The 21232-nt window shown below is 47.2% G+C and overlaps 1 protein-coding gene across 3 annotated transcripts in view; it reads left to right on the top strand.

Moving 5' to 3' along the window:
• CDC45 (cell division cycle 45) overlaps positions 1 to 21232 on the top strand; it is a 102483-nt gene that overhangs the window by 68479 nt on the left and 12772 nt on the right. For all 3 annotated transcript variants that reach the window (XM_029619546.1, XM_029619544.1, XM_029619545.1), the window contains exons 13-14: positions 6107 to 6268; positions 18219 to 18357. In XM_029619546.1, coding sequence (XP_029475406.1) covers positions 6107 to 6268; positions 18219 to 18357 — 301 coding nt within the window. The remainder of the gene's footprint in view (positions 1 to 6106; positions 6269 to 18218; positions 18358 to 21232) is intronic.

Here is a 21232-nt window from a genome sequence, read left to right as displayed (position 1 = left end):
GCAGATTGAGAGGCATAACCTGCGGTCCTGATCCTTTCAAAATTTAACATTGCTTGTACAGGTTTGATAGTACAATGACCCTTGACTAGATCAATTTCTTTCAGTTAGACAGTATTTATTACAGATTGGTTCTCGTTTTGCTCTTTTTAGGGCTACACTTTTTTCTTATCACACGCGCTGTGCGGGGGTATGATTTATGGCAGGCGCCTATTTCCCGGAGCTAGTTATTTCCTAAGTGACCAGGGGGAGTATTTACCGGTGGGCCAGTCACTCTCCCCCTGTCTGTATGTACCAGAGGCGTTCTTACCTCTGAAGGGGGCTCGCCAATAAAAAGAAGCAGGAAGGCTGTTTATCTGTTGTGAACGCTGCAAAAAAAAAAAAAATGAAAGTAAGTCCTGTTGGTGACAGGCTGTTGCTGAAGTCTTCCTGCCACTCTAGGGTCTCAGGACTCCGGAGGGGGTGGCCTTGTCACCCGGCGCGATTCTTCTCTCCTGTCAGCACTTTGGGGTTTTCGCGCGCTTTTCCTGCAGCAGTTCCCGCGCTGCTATGTCGCGTTCTTCGGCCTGCGGGGAGTTGGGATCGCAGCTCTCCCGAGAGGGACTCTGCTCCTGATGTCTTCCCAGGGGCGAGGGACCCTCTCGGCGGCCGAACGCTGCCTGCAGGTCTCCTCCCTCGCAGCCGCGGAGAGTGCGGCGGCTTGGGGGCTGAGGCCGGCCCTGCCCCCACTCGAAGAGGGAGCGGCGGCCATCTTCCCCACGCAGAGCATCGACGAAACAGCATCGGAGGAAGGGGAATTCCCTCCTCCGGCCCTAAGCCCGCAGCGCGATCACTATTTCGTGGCGCCTCGTGTCCCCCCCCCCCCCCCTCCCGACCCGCAGGGGGGATTTTCAGGAGGCCAGCCACGTTTTCATCGTGGTTTGTACTATTAATGCATAAGGCCTTCTTAGAAGCCGAGGCTGGCTGGGAGGATTCGTGTCCCTCTCCCCCTAAAATTTCAAAGTCCGCTCCGGACCAGGGGAGGGCGAGGGCGCATTGTCCCCGTCCACCCGTAGGCCCTGAGGTTTCAGAGCCATCGGCCCCCTCCAAGACCCTTTAGTCCAGGATGTGGGGGGGGATTTAGACAGGCATGTGTTGGTAGAAGGGGATGATCCCCCTCTGCTTGTTTAGTAAAGACAAGCTGGATCACTTAATCCTGCATGTGTTGAAGGAACTAGAGATTCCGGCGCCCCAACTGGAGGTAGATACTTCCCTGGGGGATTCTGTTTTGGCGGGACTTAGGGGACCCCCACAAACCTTCCCGTTTCATCCTAAATTATTTCAGATTGTCTCCAGGGAATGGGATTTTCCCAAGGCTTCATTAAGGGTCAGCAGGGCTATGGAGAAGCTGTACCCCCTGCCAACTGAGTCCTTAAATCTTCTCAAGCTTCCCAAGGTGGACTCGGCGGTCATGGCCGTAATTAAGCATACTACCATTCCCGTGACGGGAGGAACAGCGCTTCAGGATCTCCAGGATCGGAAACTGGAGATTTTATCGAAGCGCATTTTTTAAGTTTCTGCGCTAAGCGTCTGGGCCGTGGTCTGTAGCAGCCTCATACAGAGAGCCATTCTTCGCTGGGTCCAACAATTGCTTACGTCCCAGGACCTTCCGCCGGAAGAGGCGGAGCAGGCTAACCACATGGAGGCTGCGGTCGCCTACAGAGCGGACGCCTTATATGATCTTCTTCGGACTTCTGCACGCACTATGTCCTCGGCAGTATCCGCAAGGCGACTGCTCTGGCTTCGTCACTGGGCTGCGGATGCTTCCTCCAAGTCCCGTTTAGGTTCCTTTCCCTTTAAGGGGAAATGTTGTTTGGGGACGAGCTGGCGCAGCTCATTAAGGACTTGGGGGACAATAAAGTCTATAAGCTGCCCGAAGACAAACCCAGACAGTCTCGCCCTTTTGGCACCTTCAGAGGCAGTTTTCATGGCCAGCATTGTTTCTGTGCAGGGAGAGGTGCTTCCTCCACACAGAGACAGCAGGCGTCTCGGTCACAAGCCTGGACACATTCCTTTCATGGTAGGCGGCCTCGGCATTCGGGGGCATCACATAACTTTACCCCCAACAAGACTTCGCAATGAAGAAGCGCCGACCCATTCCTCCGTTCCGCTAATCGGGGATCAGCTGTCCCTGTTTCAGGAAGAATGGGCCAAGATAACGTCGGACCAGTGGGTCCTCAACGTTATAAGTCACGGTTACGTTTTGGATTTTGCTCGTCTGCTCCGCAATCTGTTCCTTATCACCCTGTGGTCCTCCTGCAAAGCAGCAGGTGATTGCGCAGATGTTGTTTCGATTACGGGCGCTGGGGGCTGTGGTTCCAGTTTCAGCTGCCGAACGTTGCACCGGTCGGTATTCAATTTACTTCGTGGTTCCAACCAATCCTGGACCTGAAACAGGTCAACAGAGCCCTACGCGTTCCGCGTTTTCGGATGGAGACGCTGAGGTCTGTCATTGCGGCCGTCCACAAGGGAGAGTATTTGGCCTCTTTAGATCTAACAGAGGCATATCTCCATATAGGAATCATCAGAGATTTCTGAGGTTCATGGTTCTGGGGGACCATTATCAGTTTTGCGCCCTGCCGTTTGGTTTGGCAATGGCCCCCAGAATATTCACCAAGGTGTTGGTGGTAGTCGCGGCGTTCCTTTGTCGCCAGGGAATATTAGTGCATCCCTATATGGACGATTGGCTCATACGGGCAAAGTCGGAGGCTCTTTGCAAGTTAGCGGTTCGGTCGGTGCTGGATCCAACTGCAAGCGCTAGGTTGGGTAATCAACTTCGCGAAGAGCCAACTAGTCCCTTCTCAGCAATTGGAGTTTCTGGGAGCCCGGTTCGATACTTATGCGGGCAAAGTTTTCCTTCCCCGCCAGCGGATGGTCAATTTAATGGTTCAAGTGCGGAGCCTGTTGGAGCTACCCTTGCCTATGGCCTGGGATTATTTGCAGGTACTTGGGCATATGGCTTCTACTCTGGAACTGGTCCCTTGGGCCTTTGCTCATATGCGTCCTTTGCAGGGAGCGCTGCTTTCCCGCTGGGATCCCAAGTTGGAGGACTCTCACATGCTCTTGCCATTGCCGGACCTGGCACGGTGCAGTCTCAGTTGGTGGTTAATACCGGACCATCTCCTTCAGGGAGTGGACTTGGAACCTCTGCCTTGGATCATCGTTACGACAGATTCCAGTCTGACCGGCTGGGGGGCGGTATGTCAATCCAGAGCAGTGCAGGGTTGATGGTCCCCTCGACAGGCCACATGGTCGATCAATCGCTTGGAAACCAGGGTGGTTCGTCTGGCCTTACGTCAATTTCTTCCGTTGGTATACCGAAGAGCGGTAAGAATTCTTTCGGACAACGTGACAACCGTGGCGTATATCAACCGGCAAGGGGGCACAAGAAGTCGTCCAGTGGCCGCTGAGGCGAGTTTATTGATGGCCTGGGTGGAACGCTACTTGACTCACATCGCAGGCGTGGACAATGTCCAGGTGGATTTTCTCAGTCGACAACACCTGGATCCAGGAGAGTGGGAACTGTCATCCGAGGCGATGCAACTCATAACTCACTGCTGGGGGACCCCTCGCTTGGATTTAATGGCGATTCGGCTGAACGCCAAAGTGACTCGTTTCTTCAGTCGGAGGAGGGAACACGGGTCGGAAGGGGTGGATGCTCTGGCACTTCTGTGACCTCCAAACATCCTCCTTTGTGTTCCCCGTAGCCTCTGGTGGGAAAGGTTCTAAGGTGCATAGTGTCCCACCAGGGTCTGGTCATTCTAGTGGCTCCGGAGTGGCCAAGAAAGCTGTGGTTTGCGGATCTAATCAACCTGGCGATAGATGGTCCTTTGCGTCTCGGACATCTCCCGAATCTTCTGCGACAGGGTCCAGTATTTTTCGATCTAGCGGATCGCTTTTGTCTAGCGGCTTGGCTTATGAAAGGAGACAACTGAGAAAGAAGGGTTACCCGGAAGCTGTGATTTCCACTCTTAGAGCGAGCAAGACCTCGACGTCCTTCGCCTATGCTAGAGTTTGGAAGGTTTTTGACTCCTGGTGCAGTGGGTTGAAGTTGTCCCCACGGAGGGCCTCTATAGGGCATATTCTCGTGTTTTTGCAGGACGGCTTGAAAAAGGGCCTAGCTTACAGTTCACTTCGTGTACAGGTAGCAGCCCTGGGCTGTCTGCGGGGCAAGATCGAGGGTTCTTCTCTTGCCTGTCACCTGGATGTTGCTCGTTTTTTACGCGGGGTTAGGAATTTACGTCCTCTAGTGAGGGCGCTTTGTCCATCCTGGAGCTTGAATTTGGTTCTCCGTGGCCTCTGCGCTTCACCATTTGAACCTATCAAGAGAGCCACTTTGAAGGATTTAACTCTTAAAACAGTATTTCTAGTGGCTATTTGTTCAGCTCATCACGTTTCAGAACTTCAGGCATTATTGTGTAGAGAGCCGTTTTTGCGAATAACAGAGTCAGGAAGTATCCCTACGGACGGTACCATCCTTCTTGCCGAAGGTGGTTTCGGCCTTCCACGTCAATCAGGCGGTGGAATTACCTGCCTCTTCGGAGGAGGATATCCACTCTCTCATGGTCGAGACCTGAGGCGCTTGGATGTCTATCGGACACTTTTGAGGTACTTGGAGGTAACTAATGATTTTTGACGGTCGGATCATCTATTTGTTTTGTGGAATGGTCCCAAGAAGGGACATCAGGCTTCCAAGACTACTCTCACCCGCTGGTTGAAGAGCGCGATTGCTTCCACATACATCTGTCACGGATGTCCTGTACCTGATGGTCTTAAGGCTCACTCTCTCTGATCTCAGGCAGCATCATGGGCTGAAAGTCAGTTTGTGTCGCCCCATGAAATTTGCAGGGCAGCCACTTGGAAGTTATTGCACACGTTTGCTAAGCATTATCGGTTAGATATCAGGGATCCATTGGCGGATTCTTTTGGCAGCAGTGTGCTTCGAGCAGGACTCTCCGGGTCCCACCCCATTTAACGCGGCTCGGGTACATCCCAGCAGTCTGGACTGATCCTGGTACGTACAGGGAAAGGAAAATTAGTTTCTTACCTGATAATTTTCGTTCCTGTAGTTCCTAGGATCAGTCCAGATGCCCGCCCAAGTCTGGTTATTACGGGAGAGTCTGCTTGTATTCTTTTGGTTCTTTCTGTTCTTTTGTCTCTACAGTTCCTGCCGCTGCAGAGTATAGGCATGTGCATTGCTGTGTATGTTTCGGCAAGTTATGCGACGTTTTCTGTTTTCAGGTAGGGAGACAAGTTATTTGTATTTTCAGAGCAATTTCTCTACTTGATCTAGTCATTGGTTGTGTTTGAAAAAAAAAAGTTTACTATTCAGCATGAGTGGATGATTATATGTTTCATTCTGCTTTGATATCGATTATACTGAGGGATCGCAGGTGGCACACCAGTATATCTAGGGGGTGCTTTTCAGCTTTTCTCGGACTCCATCTGCTGGAGGGGAGGCATAACCCAGCAGTCTGGACTGATCTAGGTACTACAGGAACGAAAATTATCAGGTAAGAAACTAATTTTCCTTTCTTATATAGCTCTGTGCACACTGATTCTATGTACTGATTGCTCAAGAGAAACCTGCTGAATAAGGCTAGAATCAAATGTTCAGTCAGATTCCTGAGCACTGGGATACAGGAGTTGCATCTGTTCCAGGAGGCTGAGAAAGCAGGCTGCATGGAGGTTTTAAAGGTTCCTATTTTTGTTTGCATATTAATAACTGTAATAGGAATGGGTCCAGTTTATTTTTAAAATGACTGTACTAAACCCACAGGCAAACTGCTCCACTGCTACTTAATTCAATAGCGCTGCTAGATGTATGCTGCGTTGATGGTTCCAGAATCTCATGGACCATTTTTAGAACCAATGATTTTCTTGATTTTATTTATAGAAATTTCTACTCCACCCACTTACCAGAATTTCTGTTCTAGACAGATTTGAAAGTAAATGTATTAGTTGTGACATGCGTTTTCCCTCTGTCTTGCTGCTTCTGTTCTGTCCAGACTCCATTGACATTGTGCGTGTAGCCTAATCATTTCTAGAGCCTGTGCTTTGCCTCCTAAAGGATGAAAGATCTGCGCGTGCAAACCTTCAGTGCACAGTTTGGATTCAGAAACAAGTTCCTGGCCAATGATGTGGTCTTTGCGGCAGCATCACTCATGGAGAACACGGAGAAGGATGAGAATGGAACCGGTAACTTCATCCAAGCTTTGGACAGTCTGTCCAGGTATAGCATGCAACCTTCTCTGCCTCCATCCGAGGACTCTGTCTCTTCCTGTCCCGGAGTGGCTGGATGGTTTATAGTTAGCTCCTGCCATTCATCGTTCATAATGTAACTTTGAGTACATAACTTAACCTGCCCTAATAGATATTAAACTGTAACTTTCCTGATCATATCCCAGATCAGTCCTGACAAGTAGATTTTGCATCCCTACCAGCAGGTAGAGACAGAGAAAAAAAACTGAGCCACCTGCAGTCTCAGTATGGCTCTCTCTCCAGCAGATGATAGAGGTGCAAAACCTGCAATCTGGAGTTTAAAAAAAAAAAAAAGAGAGAGAAGGAGAATTAGCTCCCCGAGGTGCTGGTACCTTCATGGGCCATTCCTCGGGTAGAGCTGGGCGAGTGGGGGTTTTGGTTATCCCTGGTGGTCTCGACCCTAAGCATCAAGAGGGCTGAAAGCCAGGGGTTCTGGTTCCCTCAGCTCTTCTGTGATCCCCTCACTGGTGCTTGCCAGGGGACATAGGGAAGTACCCTTTTTCTTCTTTCCTGGGGAGCTGTAGCTTTAATTTAAAAAAAAAAAAAAAAAAAAAAAAAAAAAAAGTGCATAGTTGCAGCTTGAAGCCAGGAAAGCGGTACACTGTGTGCAGGATCATGCCGCTAGTGTCTGGGCCGCGAGGCACAAGGGCAGTTGCAGGAGGGTGAGCAGGAGAGCATATGATGTCTCTTCCCAGAGCAGGAAAGTGAGCGTGTGTAGGCTGTCTTATCAGTGCTGCACGATGGAGTGCTTGTGACCGCAGGCCACTGACCACAGGAAGTTTTGTTGGGCCTGTGGGGTGAGCAGCTCGTGTCTCTCTGCTGGTGTGCTGTTCACTGCTTGTGTTGCCAGGGTGAGGGAACCTCTGCGGAGGCTTTTTCTGAAGGGGATGACCCTAGGGTGGTCTACTTGTTCTGAAAAAAAGATTTAGGTCCGCTGATTCCTCAGGTCCTGGATGAGCTGGGAATTAAGGTCACGCAGGAGGAATCAGGTAATGGGGGAGTGGACTCAGTCCTGGATGGCCTTTGGGGACCTCAAAAACATTTCCTCTTCCTAAGAAGGTTAAGAAACTGGTGACCTGGGAGTGGGACTCTCTGGAAGCAGGGCTGAAGGTCAGTAGGGCGATGGCAAAATTGTACCCTTTGCCCGAGGAGATGCTGGAACTTTTGATGATGCCGAAGGTAGATGCTTAGGTTTCAGTGTGACCAAAAAGACGACCATTCTAGTGGCGGGTTGGCTGCCTTGAAGGATGTCCAGGATAGGAAATTGGAGATTCAGTTGTAGAGGAAGTTTGAGGTCATGGCTCTAAGTCTACGAGCGGCAGTCTGTAGTAGCCTCATGCAGCGGGGCTGCCTGTGTTACGTGCAGAAGGTACAGGAGAAAGGAGCCTGGATATTCGACCAAGGCCAAGCAGGCAGCCTGTCTTGGAAGCAGGGGTGGCCTATGTGGCAGATGCACTGTGCAGTTTGGTTAGGACTTCCACCAGGTGTGTGGTCTCTGCAGTTGCAGTGCGGAGACTGTTGTGGCTGCGTAATTGGTCGGCTGGAAGATGTAATAGGCCAGATTGTCAAACTAAAAAGTAGCAAATCACCTGGACCGGATGGTATGCATGCTAGGGTTCTGAAGGAACTCAGAAATGAAATTTCAGATCTATTAGTTAAAATGTGTAACCTATCATTAAAATCATCTATTGTAACTGACCACCCTCCAGTCTTCAATGTTAACACCAGTATTTAAAAAGGGCTCCAAGGGCAATCCGGGAAACTATAGACCAGTGAGCCTGACTTCAGTGCCGGGAAAAATAGTGGAAACTATTCTAAAGATCAAAATCACAGAGCATATAGAAAGACATGGTTTAATGGAATAAGGTCAGCATGGATTTACCCAAAGCAAGTCTTTACTCACAAATCTGCTTCATTTTTTTGAAGGGGTTAATAAACGTAGATAAAGGTGAACCAGTAGACGTAGTGTATTTGAATTTTCAGAAGGCGTTTGACAAATTCCCTCAAGAGAGGCTTCTAAGAAAACAACTAAAAAGTCATGGGATAGGAGACAATGTCCTTTCATGGATTTCAAACTGGTTAAAAGACAGGAAACAGAAGGATTAAATGGTCAATTTTCTCAGTGGAAAAGGGTAAACAGTGGAGTGCCTCAAGGATCTGTACTTGGACTGGTGGTTTTCAATATATTTATAACTGATCTTGAAAGAAGTACGACGAGTGAGGTTATCAAATTTTGCAGATGATACAAAATTATTCAGAGTAGTTAGATCACAAGCATATTGTGATACTTTGCAGGGGGACCTTGCAAGACTGGAAGATTGGGCATCCAAATGGCAGATGACATTTAATGTGGACAAGTGCAAGGTGTTGCATATAGGGAAAAATAACCCTTGCTGTAATTACACGATCTTGCATATTAGGAGCTACCACCCAAGAAAAAGGTCTAGCCATCATAGTGGCTAGGCCTTTTTCGAACATATCTCTACCTTCGAACCTATCTCTACCTCTGACATACAAACAACACTGAAGAAAATGAAACCATCATCACACCCCTTCGACCAAATCCCTACAAAAATCCTTCTACTAATCCCGGATACTATTTCCAAAACTCTAGCCGACATTATTAATTGCTCCCTAGCCCAGGGTATCTACCCAGATGACCGTAAAACGGCATCAATCAAACCACTACTCAATAAACCAAACCTAAACACCAAGGATCCCGGCAACTTCCGCCCCATCTCCAACCTCCCATTCATAGCAAAAGTCATGGAGAAACTAGTAAACACACAATTATCCAATTACCTTGAGGATCACCAAATACTATCCGCCAACCAATTTGGATTCCGCAGAGCAGCAAGCACGGAAACGCTACTACTCTCTCTCACAGACTTCCTTCTAGCCGGCATCGACAAAGGACACGCTTACCTCCTAATTCTACTTGACTTTTCGGCAGCATTCGATACGGTCAACCATCACATTCTACTAAACCAACTGGCAAACATCGGAGTTACAGCCACTGCATGGAACTGGTTCAAAACCTTCCTGGAGAACAGAGGATACAAGGTTAAAATCCATAACAAAGAATCCCATTACCATCCATCTTCACTAGGGGTTCCACAGGGCTCTTCCCTTTCACCCACCCTTTTTAATATTTACCTGCTCCCACTCTGCCACCTCCTTACTAAACTAAACTTGAAACACTTCTTATTCGCAGACGACGTTCAGATCGTAATCCCAATAAAAGAATCCATTAAAAACACATTAGACCTCTGGGACAACTGCCTAATAGAGATCAAACACCTCCTCAACAGTCTGAACTTGATTCTCAATGCCTCAAAAACGGAATTCCTCATTATAGCCCCTGAAAACAACAACATCACCACAAACCCACCAGCCAACTTGCAAACTTCTCACGTAAGAGACCTAGGAGCAATCATCGATAACCGCCTAAACCTAAAATCGTTCATTAACCAAACGACCAAGGACTGTTTTCACAAGTTATTCATCCTTAAAAGAATCAGACCACTTTTCCACTCCCAGGACTTCAGATCAATTCTACAAGCAATAATCTTTTCCAAGATGGATTATTGTAATTCCATTCTACTAGGTCTCCCTGCCTCTCATACAAAACCTTTACAGATGGTACAGAATACAGCTGCCAGAATTCTGACCAACTCCAGAAGATTCGACCACATCACCCCTATTCTGAAAGCCCTTCATTGGCTACCTATTCACTACAGAATTATGTATAAGTCCATCACCACCATTTTCAAAGTCATCCATCAACTCGCACCGTTAAATTTACAAATTCCCTTTAAAAAACACACCACTGCCAGACCAACTAGGGAATGCTACAAAGAATCACTACTGGTTCCTCAAGCCAAAACCTTCCAACACAAATCACTCGAAGACAGAGCACTATCAACAGCAGGACCACGTTTATGGAACTCTATCCCATCCGAGCTTCGCCAGGAACCGTGCTTACTAACTTTTAGGAAAAGGCTAAAAACCTGGCTTTTTAAAAAAGCCTATCAGAGCTCAGACTGATCCATCCTACCTCCATCCCATAATTTCATCATCACAATCTACCATCATCCCTTAATACCAGTGCAAATACCATCACTCTATCATCTACTACATCTTCATCTTCATTCAGTCCACGACTTCATTGAGACATGGATTTAACTTTATATATTGTGTAAATATTCTCTGTAAAAGTGTTTTTATTAATTCATTCTATTCTCTTTTTATTAATTCATTATATCTCTTCTTCATCCTCCTCTCCCAGTTGTATACTTCCTTGTTCATTGTAACTACAATTCCTGCACCAGTTTAGTTGCTTAAGTTTTCTGTTCTATGCACTTGTTAAATGTAAACCGGCTTGATGCGATCCTTGGTCGTGAAAGCCGGTATAGAAAATAATAAAATAAATAAATAGTGGATAATACTTTGAAATCGTCGGCTCAGTGTGCTGCAGCAGTCAAAAAAGCAAACAATGTTAGGAATTATTAAGAAGGGAATGATTAACAAAACGGAAAATGTCATAATGCCTTTGTATCGCTCCATGGTGAGACCGCAACTTGAATACTGTGTATAATTCCGGTCGCCGCATCTCAAAAAAAATATAGTTGCGATGGGAGAAAGTACAAAGAAGGGTGACCAAAATGCTAAAGGGGATGCAACAGCTCCCTATGAGGAAAGGCTGAAGAGGTTAGGGCTGTTCAGCTTGGAGAAGAGACGGCTGAGGGGAAATATAATACAGGTCTTTAAAATCAAGAGGTCTTGAACGAGTAGATGTGAATCGGTTATTTACACGTTCGGATAATAGAAGGACTAGGGGGCACTCCATGAAGTTAGCAAGTAGCACGTTTAAGACTAAGACTAATCGGAGAAAATTCTTTTTCACTCAAAGCACAATAAAGCTCTGGAATTTGTTGCCAGAGGATGTGGTTAGTGCAGTTAGTGTAGCTGGGTTTAAAAAAGGTTTGGATAAGTTCTTTGAGGAGAAGTCCATTAACTGCTATTAATCAAGTTGATTCAGGGAATGGCCTATATTACTGGCATTGGTAGCATGGGATCTTCTTAGTGTTTGGGTACTGGCCAGGTTCTTGTGGCCTGATTTGGCCTCTGTTGGAAACAGGATGCTGGGTTTGATGGGCCCTTAGTCTGACCCAGCATGGCAATTTCTTATGTTCTTATGATGTGTGGTCCAAGTCGCAGCTGTGCAATCTTCCATTTAAAAGAAAACTACTATTTGGGGAAGATCTTGAGCAATTGATGAAGCACTTGGGAGAATCAAAGGGAAACAAGTTGCCGGAGGATAAGACTTTTCCACCTTGTTTGCTTTCGGGATGCGAGGAGGTTTTGTTCCAGCGGGAGCTCTTCCTTCCAAAGACAAGCGGGAAGGCAGCAGTCTTTTCAAGGAACACTTAGGCCTTTTCAAGATAGTTCCGGAGGAGGTAAGCTCTCTCAATGAGGCCAGGCTGGTCCACTCTTCAATTGAGGCTGTCGGGGGGATATTAACCCTGTTTTATGAGGAATGGACCGGGATAACCACAGACCAATGGGTGCTGAAGGTGATAAGAGATGGCTATGCCTTAGAATTTTCACATCCGGTGAGAGAGGCGTACATAGTGTTCTACTGTACATCCCACATCAAGCGGGAGGCAGTGTGAGAAACGAAGCAGCGATTGCGAAATTGACACCATACTACTGTCGTCGTACACACACACACACACACACCTTTCCCCCCCCCCCCCCCCCGCAGGAGCAGAGCCTCAGAAAGTACTTGGTTTATTTCGTAGTTCCAAATAGTACATTCTGGCCCATTTTGTATCTGAAGAAGATCAATGAGGCGCTGCACATGCCACATTTTTGCATGGAAACATTACAAGCAGTCTTAGCGACTATTTGCAAAGGGGAGTATCTGGCATCATTAGACTTGACAAAAGCCTACCTGCACATCCCCATTCGCTCAGATCATCAGAAGTTTCTGTGGATTATGGTGTTGGGGGAACATTATCAGTTTTGGGCTCTGCCCTTCGGCTTGGCAACAGCGCCGCAGACTTTCATGAAGGTGATGGTTGTAGTTGCCGTGGCGCTCAGGAGGGAAGGAATTCTGGTTCACCTGTACTTGGATAATTGACTTATTTGGGCAAAGTTGGAGTGTCATCGCTTGGTACAGCAGGTCATGAATCTGAAGTCTCTGGGCTGGGTAGCGAAGAGCAATCTGGTTGCGTCCCAGCCACTAGAATACCTAGGGGCTTTGTTCGATACTCAAATAGGCAAGGTTTTTCTCATGTCTGAGAGAGTGACCACGCTCCAGTTGCAGGTGTGGCGACTGTTACAGCTTCCTGTCCCCAGATTCTGGGATTATTTGCAGGTACTTGGGGTCTCTGGCCTCTAAGATGGGGTTGATGCTGTGGGCATTTGCTCACATGCTGCCTCTGCAAAAGGCGCTTTTGTCCCTTTGGAGTCTGCTCTCTGAGGAGTTTCAGCTTCCTTCCCCACTCATGGGGGGTGCCAGATCCAGTCTTTCTTGGTGTGGGCATCACGTCCCAATCTGGAGAGGAGTGGAGCTAGAGATCCCAGACTGGGTGGTAGTGACCACAAATGCCAGCCTCAAGAGTTGGGGTGCGGTTTGCCAATGTTGAATGGCTCAAGGCCAATGGTCAGTAAGGGAACCATCCTTGTCTATTAATCAATTGGAAGCGAGCGTAGTCTGCAGAGCGCTTCTTGTGTTTCTTCCGCAGATATGGTATTGAACAGTGAGAGTTTTCTCCAACAATGCGATGACTGTGGCATATGTCAACCGTCTGGGCAGGACGGTGGGAATAGCAGCATCGCATGTAGCCAGTGTGGACATTGTGCAGGTGGATTTTCTCAATAGGCAGCGTTTAGATCCAGGGGAACGGGAGTTGTCCGCAAAGGCCATGGATCTCATTCGAGCCAGGTGGAGTATGCCCCAGTTGGATCCGATGGCTTCACGAGTCAATGCCAAGGAGAGTCAGTTCTTTAGCAGGTGGCGAGAGGTCGGTTCAGAAGGGATCGATGCATTAGTCCTCCCATGGCCAGCAGACATTCTCCTGTATGTTTCCTCCATGGCCCCTAGTGGGGAGAGTCTTGAGACATATAGAGTGGCATCTAGGAAGGGTGGTGTTCTTAGCGCCGGAGTGGTCTCAGTGCCCATGGTTCGCCAATCTGGTGCATCTTGCAGTGAACTGACCCATTAAACTAGGTCATCTGCAAGGGTTGCTGTGCCAGAGGCCCATCTTCAGATCAAGCGGATTGCTTCTGTCGCGTGGCCCAGCTTTTGAGAAAAGACTATTGCGCCTGAAAGGGTACTCTGAAGCGGTTATTGCTACGTTGCTGCAGGCCAGAAACCTTTCTATTTCCCTGGCTTATGTCCGGGTTTGAAAGGTGTTTTGAGTCGTGGTGTATGGAGGAAGGTCATGATCCTTTGCATGCAGAGGTGTCGCAGATCTTAGCCTTTCTGCAGGCAGGTTTGTCAAAAGTGCTGGCCTACAACTTGCTTTGGGAACAGGTAGCATCTTTGGGTGCCTTCGAGGGAGGCTTCAGGGGAGAATGCTTGCTTCACATCTAGACATGATTTGTTTTCTATAGGGGGCGAAACATTTATGTCCTCTATTCCATTGGATGTGTCCGCCTTGGAACCTTAATTTTGTCCTAAGGGTTCTGTGTGGTCCTTTTGAGCCTTTGAGGCTACCCCCCACAGCCAACTGATGCTACCTATGATCTCTCTGCCAGCAACCATTCCCCAGTGCTGCTGGCTAGATGACTTCATTCACTAATTCTAGTAGCACCTTCTCGTTGCCAGACGTTTTCTGTATGCTGTGTGACTGCCTGTAGTGGGGAAGGAAGGCAGGTGGCTGGCAGCTGAAATTGGGTGTGAAGGAGTAAGTGAGGAGATGCTTGGAGGGGACATGTAGGGAAGGAGGAGAAGAGGTGAGTTAGCGAGAAAAGGGGAAGAGACCTTGGAGATGGAAACAGGCTGTAATATGAGAGGGTGGGGTAAGAGTAGAGAGAAGAAAGGAATGAAATAATTAAAAGAAATTTCCTGTTCATACCCAGATCAGTCCAGACCAGTGGATTTTGCATCCCTACCAGCAGATGGAGGCAGAGAACAAAAACTAAGGCACTGCTACATAACTGAGAGTGCCACCTGCAGCCCCTCAGTATTTCTTGTCTCCAGCAGATGGTAGAGGTGCAAACCTGCAGTCTGACAAGGGAAAAGAGAAAAAGTTTTTACAAGAGTTAGAAAAGTGGAGAGTGGGCAAACAAGGTGCTAGGTACCTTTGTGGACCATCCCTTGGGTTGAGCTGGGCATCCGGGCGGGTGATAACCTCTGTCTGGGATCGTCCGCTGCTTCCGAAGGCTTTGATAGCTAGGGGACTGGCTCCCTCTCTGCCTTCGAGGTCTCCTCCTGCAAGCCTGAGGCTACTGGTCAGGGAAGTATCCCTTTGGTTTTTTGTTCAGTTAAGTTTAAAAAAAAAAAAGATTTGGCTCGGCAATCGGGGTGTTAGGCAGTGGGAGCTGCTACAGTCAGCAGGAGGGAGAGGGAGAGGAGGAGCTTGCAGACTTTTTTTTTTCCCTGACGGGGAAATGTTTTGTGTGAGGCATTCTTGCCACGCGCCACTCAGGTAACGCAACAAAGGTGTCTCTGGATCTGGGTATGAACAGAAAAGGAAAATTGGTTCTTACCTGCTAATTTTCGTTCCTGTAATACCCCAGATCAGTCCAGAAGCCCACCCTGTTGCTACCGAAAGACTGAATTTCCTTACTTGGGGGATCCATTTTTCAAGGAGATCTTCATAGGTTGTACATATGTTCTGTTCAGCGTTTTATCAGACTGTTTTTGAGTTCTGGAAATATAAGGTGCTCCAATTTAGGGGGGTTCCAACTTCAGTTTGCCTGTTTGCCCTGGAAAGGGTTTTTAGGGACTAATATCTGGCTGGGGACAGCAGGTGACGCTCTGATATGTAGCAGTGCCTCAAAGTTTTTGTTCTCTGCCTCCATCTGCTGGTAGGGATGCAAGTTCCACTTGTCTGGACTGATCTGGGGTATTTTCAATATATATTTGCTCCCTCTCTGTCACATTCTTACATCATTAAACGTTTGCTTCAGAATTTATGCAGACGATATTCAGTTGCTTGTCCCCTATAAAAATTCATGGTCAGAAACTTTTTCCTTAATATCTCTGGTTCTCTCTACCATTAATACATGGTTAGACCACAACCATTTAAAACTGAATCCTTCAAAAACTACCATTACTCACCTTTCTTCCATCTCTGAACCCACTTTAGGGCCTCCTTCTCATTTAAACTTTAAAGGTACTCTAATCCCTATTAGTACCTCTACTATTAGTTTAGGTATCACAATTAATTCCAACCTTTCTATGGCCAACCATATATCCAATATTACAAAAAAATCCTTTTATAAATTACACTTATTAAAAAGAATTCGACCTTTTTCTCAAAGATTATCGTACTGTTTTGCAGTCTCTAATTTTTTTGGGTATGGACTATTGCAATGCCCTACTCTTAGGTTTACCTGACTCTGCTTTATATTCTTTGCAATTAATTCAGAATTCTGCCGCCCGGCTGCTTGCAGGTACCTCACGCCGAAATCATATAACACCTGTTTTATTCTCCTTTCATTGGTTGCCAATTAAATATCGAATTCAATTTAAAATATTATCAATTATTCATTCTCTTATTTATAATACATCATCTACCTGGTTATGCACTAATCTCCGTATATACAAACCTTCCAGACATCTCAGATCTCTCTCCAAAAATCTATTGGACGTACCTACTATCAAACTGGCAAAACATGAATTAACTAGAAAAAGGGCTTTTTCAGTAGCAGGCCCCGTTTTATGGAATTCACTTCCAGATTCCCTCCGCCTTACTCCTTCTACACAACAGTTTAAAAAATCACTAAAAACCTATCAATTTCAGAAAGCTTATAGTTTAGTCTCTAATTCATAAAATTAACACTCACTTATCTTCCACATTGTTATTATCTCTTCAAACAGACAATATTCAAAGAAAATATTACTTACATTCATTCCAGTTTTGCTGTTTAAAGTTGTAGGGCATGAATGTTTATGGTGCTATTATTTTTAATGTTAGTTTTAATTTGTTTTTTATTTTTTAAGTTTATTCATTATGTATGTCTGGTTGTAAACCGTTTTGATTAATTCTTTTGAATTGTAAAAGCGGTATATAAACATTTTTAAATAAAATAAATAAATAAATTTACAGGAATGAAAATTAGCAGGAAAAATTGGGAGATTATCCCACAGTCCCAAAAACAATGGAAATAATTGCTATCTTCATTTGCACACTTGGGGCAATGAGCAGATTGTGTAATCTTCATTTGTTTGGCCCGTAGAGGGGTAATATAGCTTTGCCAAAGAAATTGATAATGGATCTCACGCAGTATAACATTCTCTGACACCGCAGGTAAATCCTTAAAACATTTCTTAAAGTCAGCAAGTGTTGTACTTGCAGGGAGAGATACTGTCTTAATTTTTCTTATTCTCTAGATTCCCCAAAGGGCCTTCCTGCTCCCCTACTTCCTGGTACAGGATAGATGAACCGGTTTTGATAGGTGCTTTTGAGTGAGCTTCAGGCCTATTTTATTTCCCTGCTGGGAGCTTTGGGCTACGGGTCTGTTTTGGGGATTGTCCTCATCACCTGAATCCTTGACCCTGTCCTGCGCAGTCAGCTAGGTCTGATGCTTCGGCATGCAGTGTCTGTTCCAGGCCCTGCCGTGGTTTACTGCTTGTTCTTTCAAGCTTGGCATGAGTTTCTTTTGCCCATTCAGCCTACCAGCCATACCAGGGCACTTGTGTCTGGGCCGTTGGTTGTCAGTAGTCGACTTTCTCTTTCTGGAGGGCTCTCGGACCCCAGTTTGTATTTCGGTTGTTTTTCACACTGAAGGAAACTGTGGTTTTCAGCCTAGCGTCTCTCTTATTTACATTTGAGTCCTTCTTGTATCCAGGAGGATCTATGTCCACTGTTTATCAGGGTTTACTTATCAGGAACTTGCTTGTACTGCTTTCCGTGATGCAGAGTCTTTCTGCTAGGACTCTCATCACTCTGCCTCAGGCATTCCTGCTACGCATGAGGGTTTCTGTCCTTTCTAATGGCTTTCTTTGTAGAACCCAACTCTTCTCCAGCCTGCACCCCTGGTGGGTCACTGCCTTTCAGGCAAAGGAGGGAGGTAGTGCTCCAGCACTGTGTGGTTTCCTGCTTTGTCCTGCTCAGACAGCCTATAGCTTGGGAATCACCCATGTGTGAGGACTACCATCCTGCTTGTCCTAGAAGAAAGAGTTTCTTACCCATAACAGGTGTCCTAGGCCAGCAGGATGTTAGTCCTCATAACACCCTCTCGCCTCCCCTGGAAGTTGGTTTCTCCGTGTATTAACTATATCATGGACTGTGGGGGATTCTGCTTGGGGGGCAGGGTGATGACTACAGCTGCACATGCTCAGTAGGGCATGCTGAAAGCTCTAGAATCTAGTTCCGTGATGGGCTTCATCTGATGATATCACCCATGTGTGCGGATTAACATCCTGCTGTCCTAGGAGAGCACCTGTTTATAGGTAAGCAACTCTGCTTTTTCTGTGCACTGGGGTGCGGGAGCACATGTTAGCTGTTTGTTTGGGCATTAATGTTAGGCAAGAATTAAAAAGCCATCATAAATTTCATTTTATTTGAAATTGAACTGAAACTGTGTCCCATGCTCACAGTTTCTATATGTCTTAACGTTCTTTGAAACATGAAAAGAAATCAAAGCGTTTTACAAACAAATGGTAAGAAATGACTCTGCAGGGCCATTGTATGTTTCCGGGTGTATGAAGACCATTTGAGTTTTTCCTCTCTGCATTGCAGGAGTAACCTGGATATGCTAAGGCTTGGATTGGAACTGGCTAAGAAGCAGCTGCGAGCCATACAGCAGACTGTGGCCAGCTGTATCTGCACGAACCTCATTATCTCTCAAGGGCCTTTCCTCTACTGCTACCTAATGGAGGTGAGAAGCAAAATATTTTACTGCTTTTTGTGTTTGACGCCTAGACTTGGTATGCTGGGGCAATGAGGGCAAGGGGTGGGCTTGGGGTAGGCATGGGCCCTACAACAGTGCAGATCACTGTTGTAGGGCCCATGGTCCCAGGGATGCATTCGGTCCTTCTATTGGGTGGAAATTTATTTATTTATTTTTTTCCCCCAAGGGTTTCTAACCTTTTCAAAAGGTTGCTTAGAAGGGAGCCCCTCAGCCCCATGAGAAAGGAAGCGTTCTAAGCCTTTGCCCTTGAAGGCCAGGTCACACAAGCATCATTTTATTTATTTATTTAGTGCTTTTTTTAGTTATACCGACATTCAAGACAAGTGTCACATCATGCCGGTTTACATTTAACAAGGGGGTGAGAAACCAAGGTGAAAATACAATTTAACAGGTGCGCGGTTAGAAAATTGCAGTTACAATAAAATAGGGAGGTGCACAACTGGGAGCAGAAAAGAAAAAAAGGCAATAGGAATTTAACAGAGAGAGCAATTATTTACAATGTTGTAGAATTTTAGGTGTGATGGTAGTTATTAACGGTGTACTGGAGAAGTCTGCTAGTAAAATGTCAGTGAGATAAGGATCAGTTGGGGTCTGGAAAGGCTTTTTTAAAAAGCCATGTTTTGAGCTTTTTCCTGAACGTTGGTAGGCAGGGTTCCTGACGCAGGTCCGATGGGATAGAGTCGTCATAATGAAGGGCTGCTGTTGATGGGAGCAGAAAAGGTTCGCAGCCTGCTGAATGAACCCAGGAGTGCTTGAGATTCCTCCCCTTAGAAGAAGGTGAAATCCCACCTGGTGTGGAGCCACACAGGTCCGTCCTCTGTTGCCAGACGTTTTTGGACCAGGCCTTGGAAGCGCTTGGGCTACTGGCGAGTGATGCTACGGTCACACAGAAGTAGGGCCCATCTTGGTTACTTCAAGGGTGGCGTCAGATCTAGTTTCCTTTCCACTCTTGGAAGTAGTGCAGGTGGTGGTTGATCCAGACTGGGATGCTCCGAACATTAGTTTTAAAAGGGGGATGATCCTTGGCAGCTCTGTACCCCCCTGATTTCAGGTCAGTCCTACAGTTGTTGTTATTGTCAAGTTTGGATTATTGTAATTCTTTGTTCCTGGGACTCTCAAATTCCTCCCTGCAACCATTGCAGCTGCTTCAAAACTTGGCTGCCCAGCTGTTGACAAGCTGTAAGAAATTTGCCCATATTACGCCAGTTTTTTGGTACTTTACCGTCGTCCTATGAGAGCACGGATTGATTATAAGGTACTAAGGCTGATGCATAAATTGATTAACAACAAAAAAATCTTTAAGCTTGGGCTCATTACTGAGGGTCTACAGCCATCTAGATCTCTCCACTCTCAAAACAAGAGTTTAGTAGAAATTCCATCTATTAAGAATGCACATTTAGGTGAAATCTGAGATTGTGCCTTTTTGGTGGCGGGATCTAATGCCTGGAGCAACATGCCAGAACAATTAAGAACACAGAGTGAGATAACTAGCTTAAAAAATTATGAAAGACATGGTTTTTCCAGTGGGAATTTGGAAATGAGTGCTAGTAGGAAGTCTCAGGGAAAAAGAACATTTCCTGTACATACCAGGATCAGTCCAGACACCTGGGTTGTGACTCCGCACCAGCAGATGGAGACAGAGCAAGACTTGTCGGGCTTCCCTACATATAGTAAGGCGCCACCCACAGCCCCTCAGTCTTTCTCTGTCTGCAGCAGATGGGGCAGGTCCACCCACAGTCTCTGGTAGTTCCTGGTTAGTTCGTGTAGCTAGTCAGGGTTTTCTGGTTGTTTAAAAAAAAAAAAAAATTTTGATTAAAAGCAGCAAGTCAGAAGAAGAAGGTGCCCGAGTCCTGAAAGCCTCCCAGGGGGGTTGCAAGGTTCTGAGGGGACCATCCCCCCCTGGTTGAGGCCGCTGCTGAGGGTTGAGGACCCGGCCTGTTTCTGGCAGCAGCGTCGGGGGTGACACCGGGGAGCCTGGTTCACTCACCCCCGCTGGAGCAGAAGGATCAGGACCAGGGTCAGCGGCAAGTAGTAAGAAAAAAAAAAAAAAGCTGTGTGTTTGTTTTTTCGCCGGCTCGCCGTCCTCTCGCTCCATTTTTTGTCGCGGGGGGGTGGGAGGGGGGGCTGTTTTTCGCCGTGTAGAGCCGCCGGATTGGTATTTTAATTAATTTTTTGTCTTTGTTTTCAGTCGCGGCTGGGCGCCGAGACAGTGCACATGCCGAGGGGGGGCTTCCTGCCGCACATGCGGCTCGGCGCAATCGCGGGTATCCCACGAGGGAATCTGTTCCAGCTGTGTGTCGGGCGGCGAGGGGCCGTCCGAGGTCGGTCGGTGGGTCCGGCCTCGGCCGGTGCGATCGCCGCCGCACAATGGGCTGCAAGAGGTAGTCAGTGCTGAGCCGTTCCCACTCAGTGCGGGAACGGCGGCCATTTTGAATACTGTGAGGAAAGCCACGAGGAAGGCCGCAGGGGTTGCCGATCTCCCTCCAGTGCTTTCCCCACAGCAGCGGGTCCCCAGGGGGGGCCCCCCAAGGGGGGCTGTTTCGCCAGCGAATCAGAGTTCGGAGGAGGCCTCCTTTTCCTCGGATTTTGCAGTTTTGCTGCAGAAAATTTTGAAATATAAGAAGACTAAAAGAAAGAGAGGAAGAACGGCCATAGGTCGATCGGAACCCCGGAAGAAGAGGGCGGGGGAGGGTCCCCGGAGACCCGTGGACCCGCCCAGAGAGCACCGGCCCTTACGGGGAATCCCCCAGGACACTGACTCAGATTCGGCCTCGTCAGTGGAGGAAGAACAGGACATAGGGGCCCCGGGGGGTACCGGGGGTCCACCCGAAGAGGAGGCGGT

The sequence above is a fragment of the Rhinatrema bivittatum genome, chromosome 11, assembly GCF_901001135.1.
Source record: "Rhinatrema bivittatum chromosome 11, aRhiBiv1.1, whole genome shotgun sequence".
Lineage (NCBI taxonomy): Eukaryota > Metazoa > Chordata > Amphibia > Gymnophiona > Rhinatrematidae > Rhinatrema > Rhinatrema bivittatum.
The sequence above is the reverse complement of the archived record's forward strand: the minus strand, read 5'-3'. Positions and strand labels throughout refer to the sequence as shown.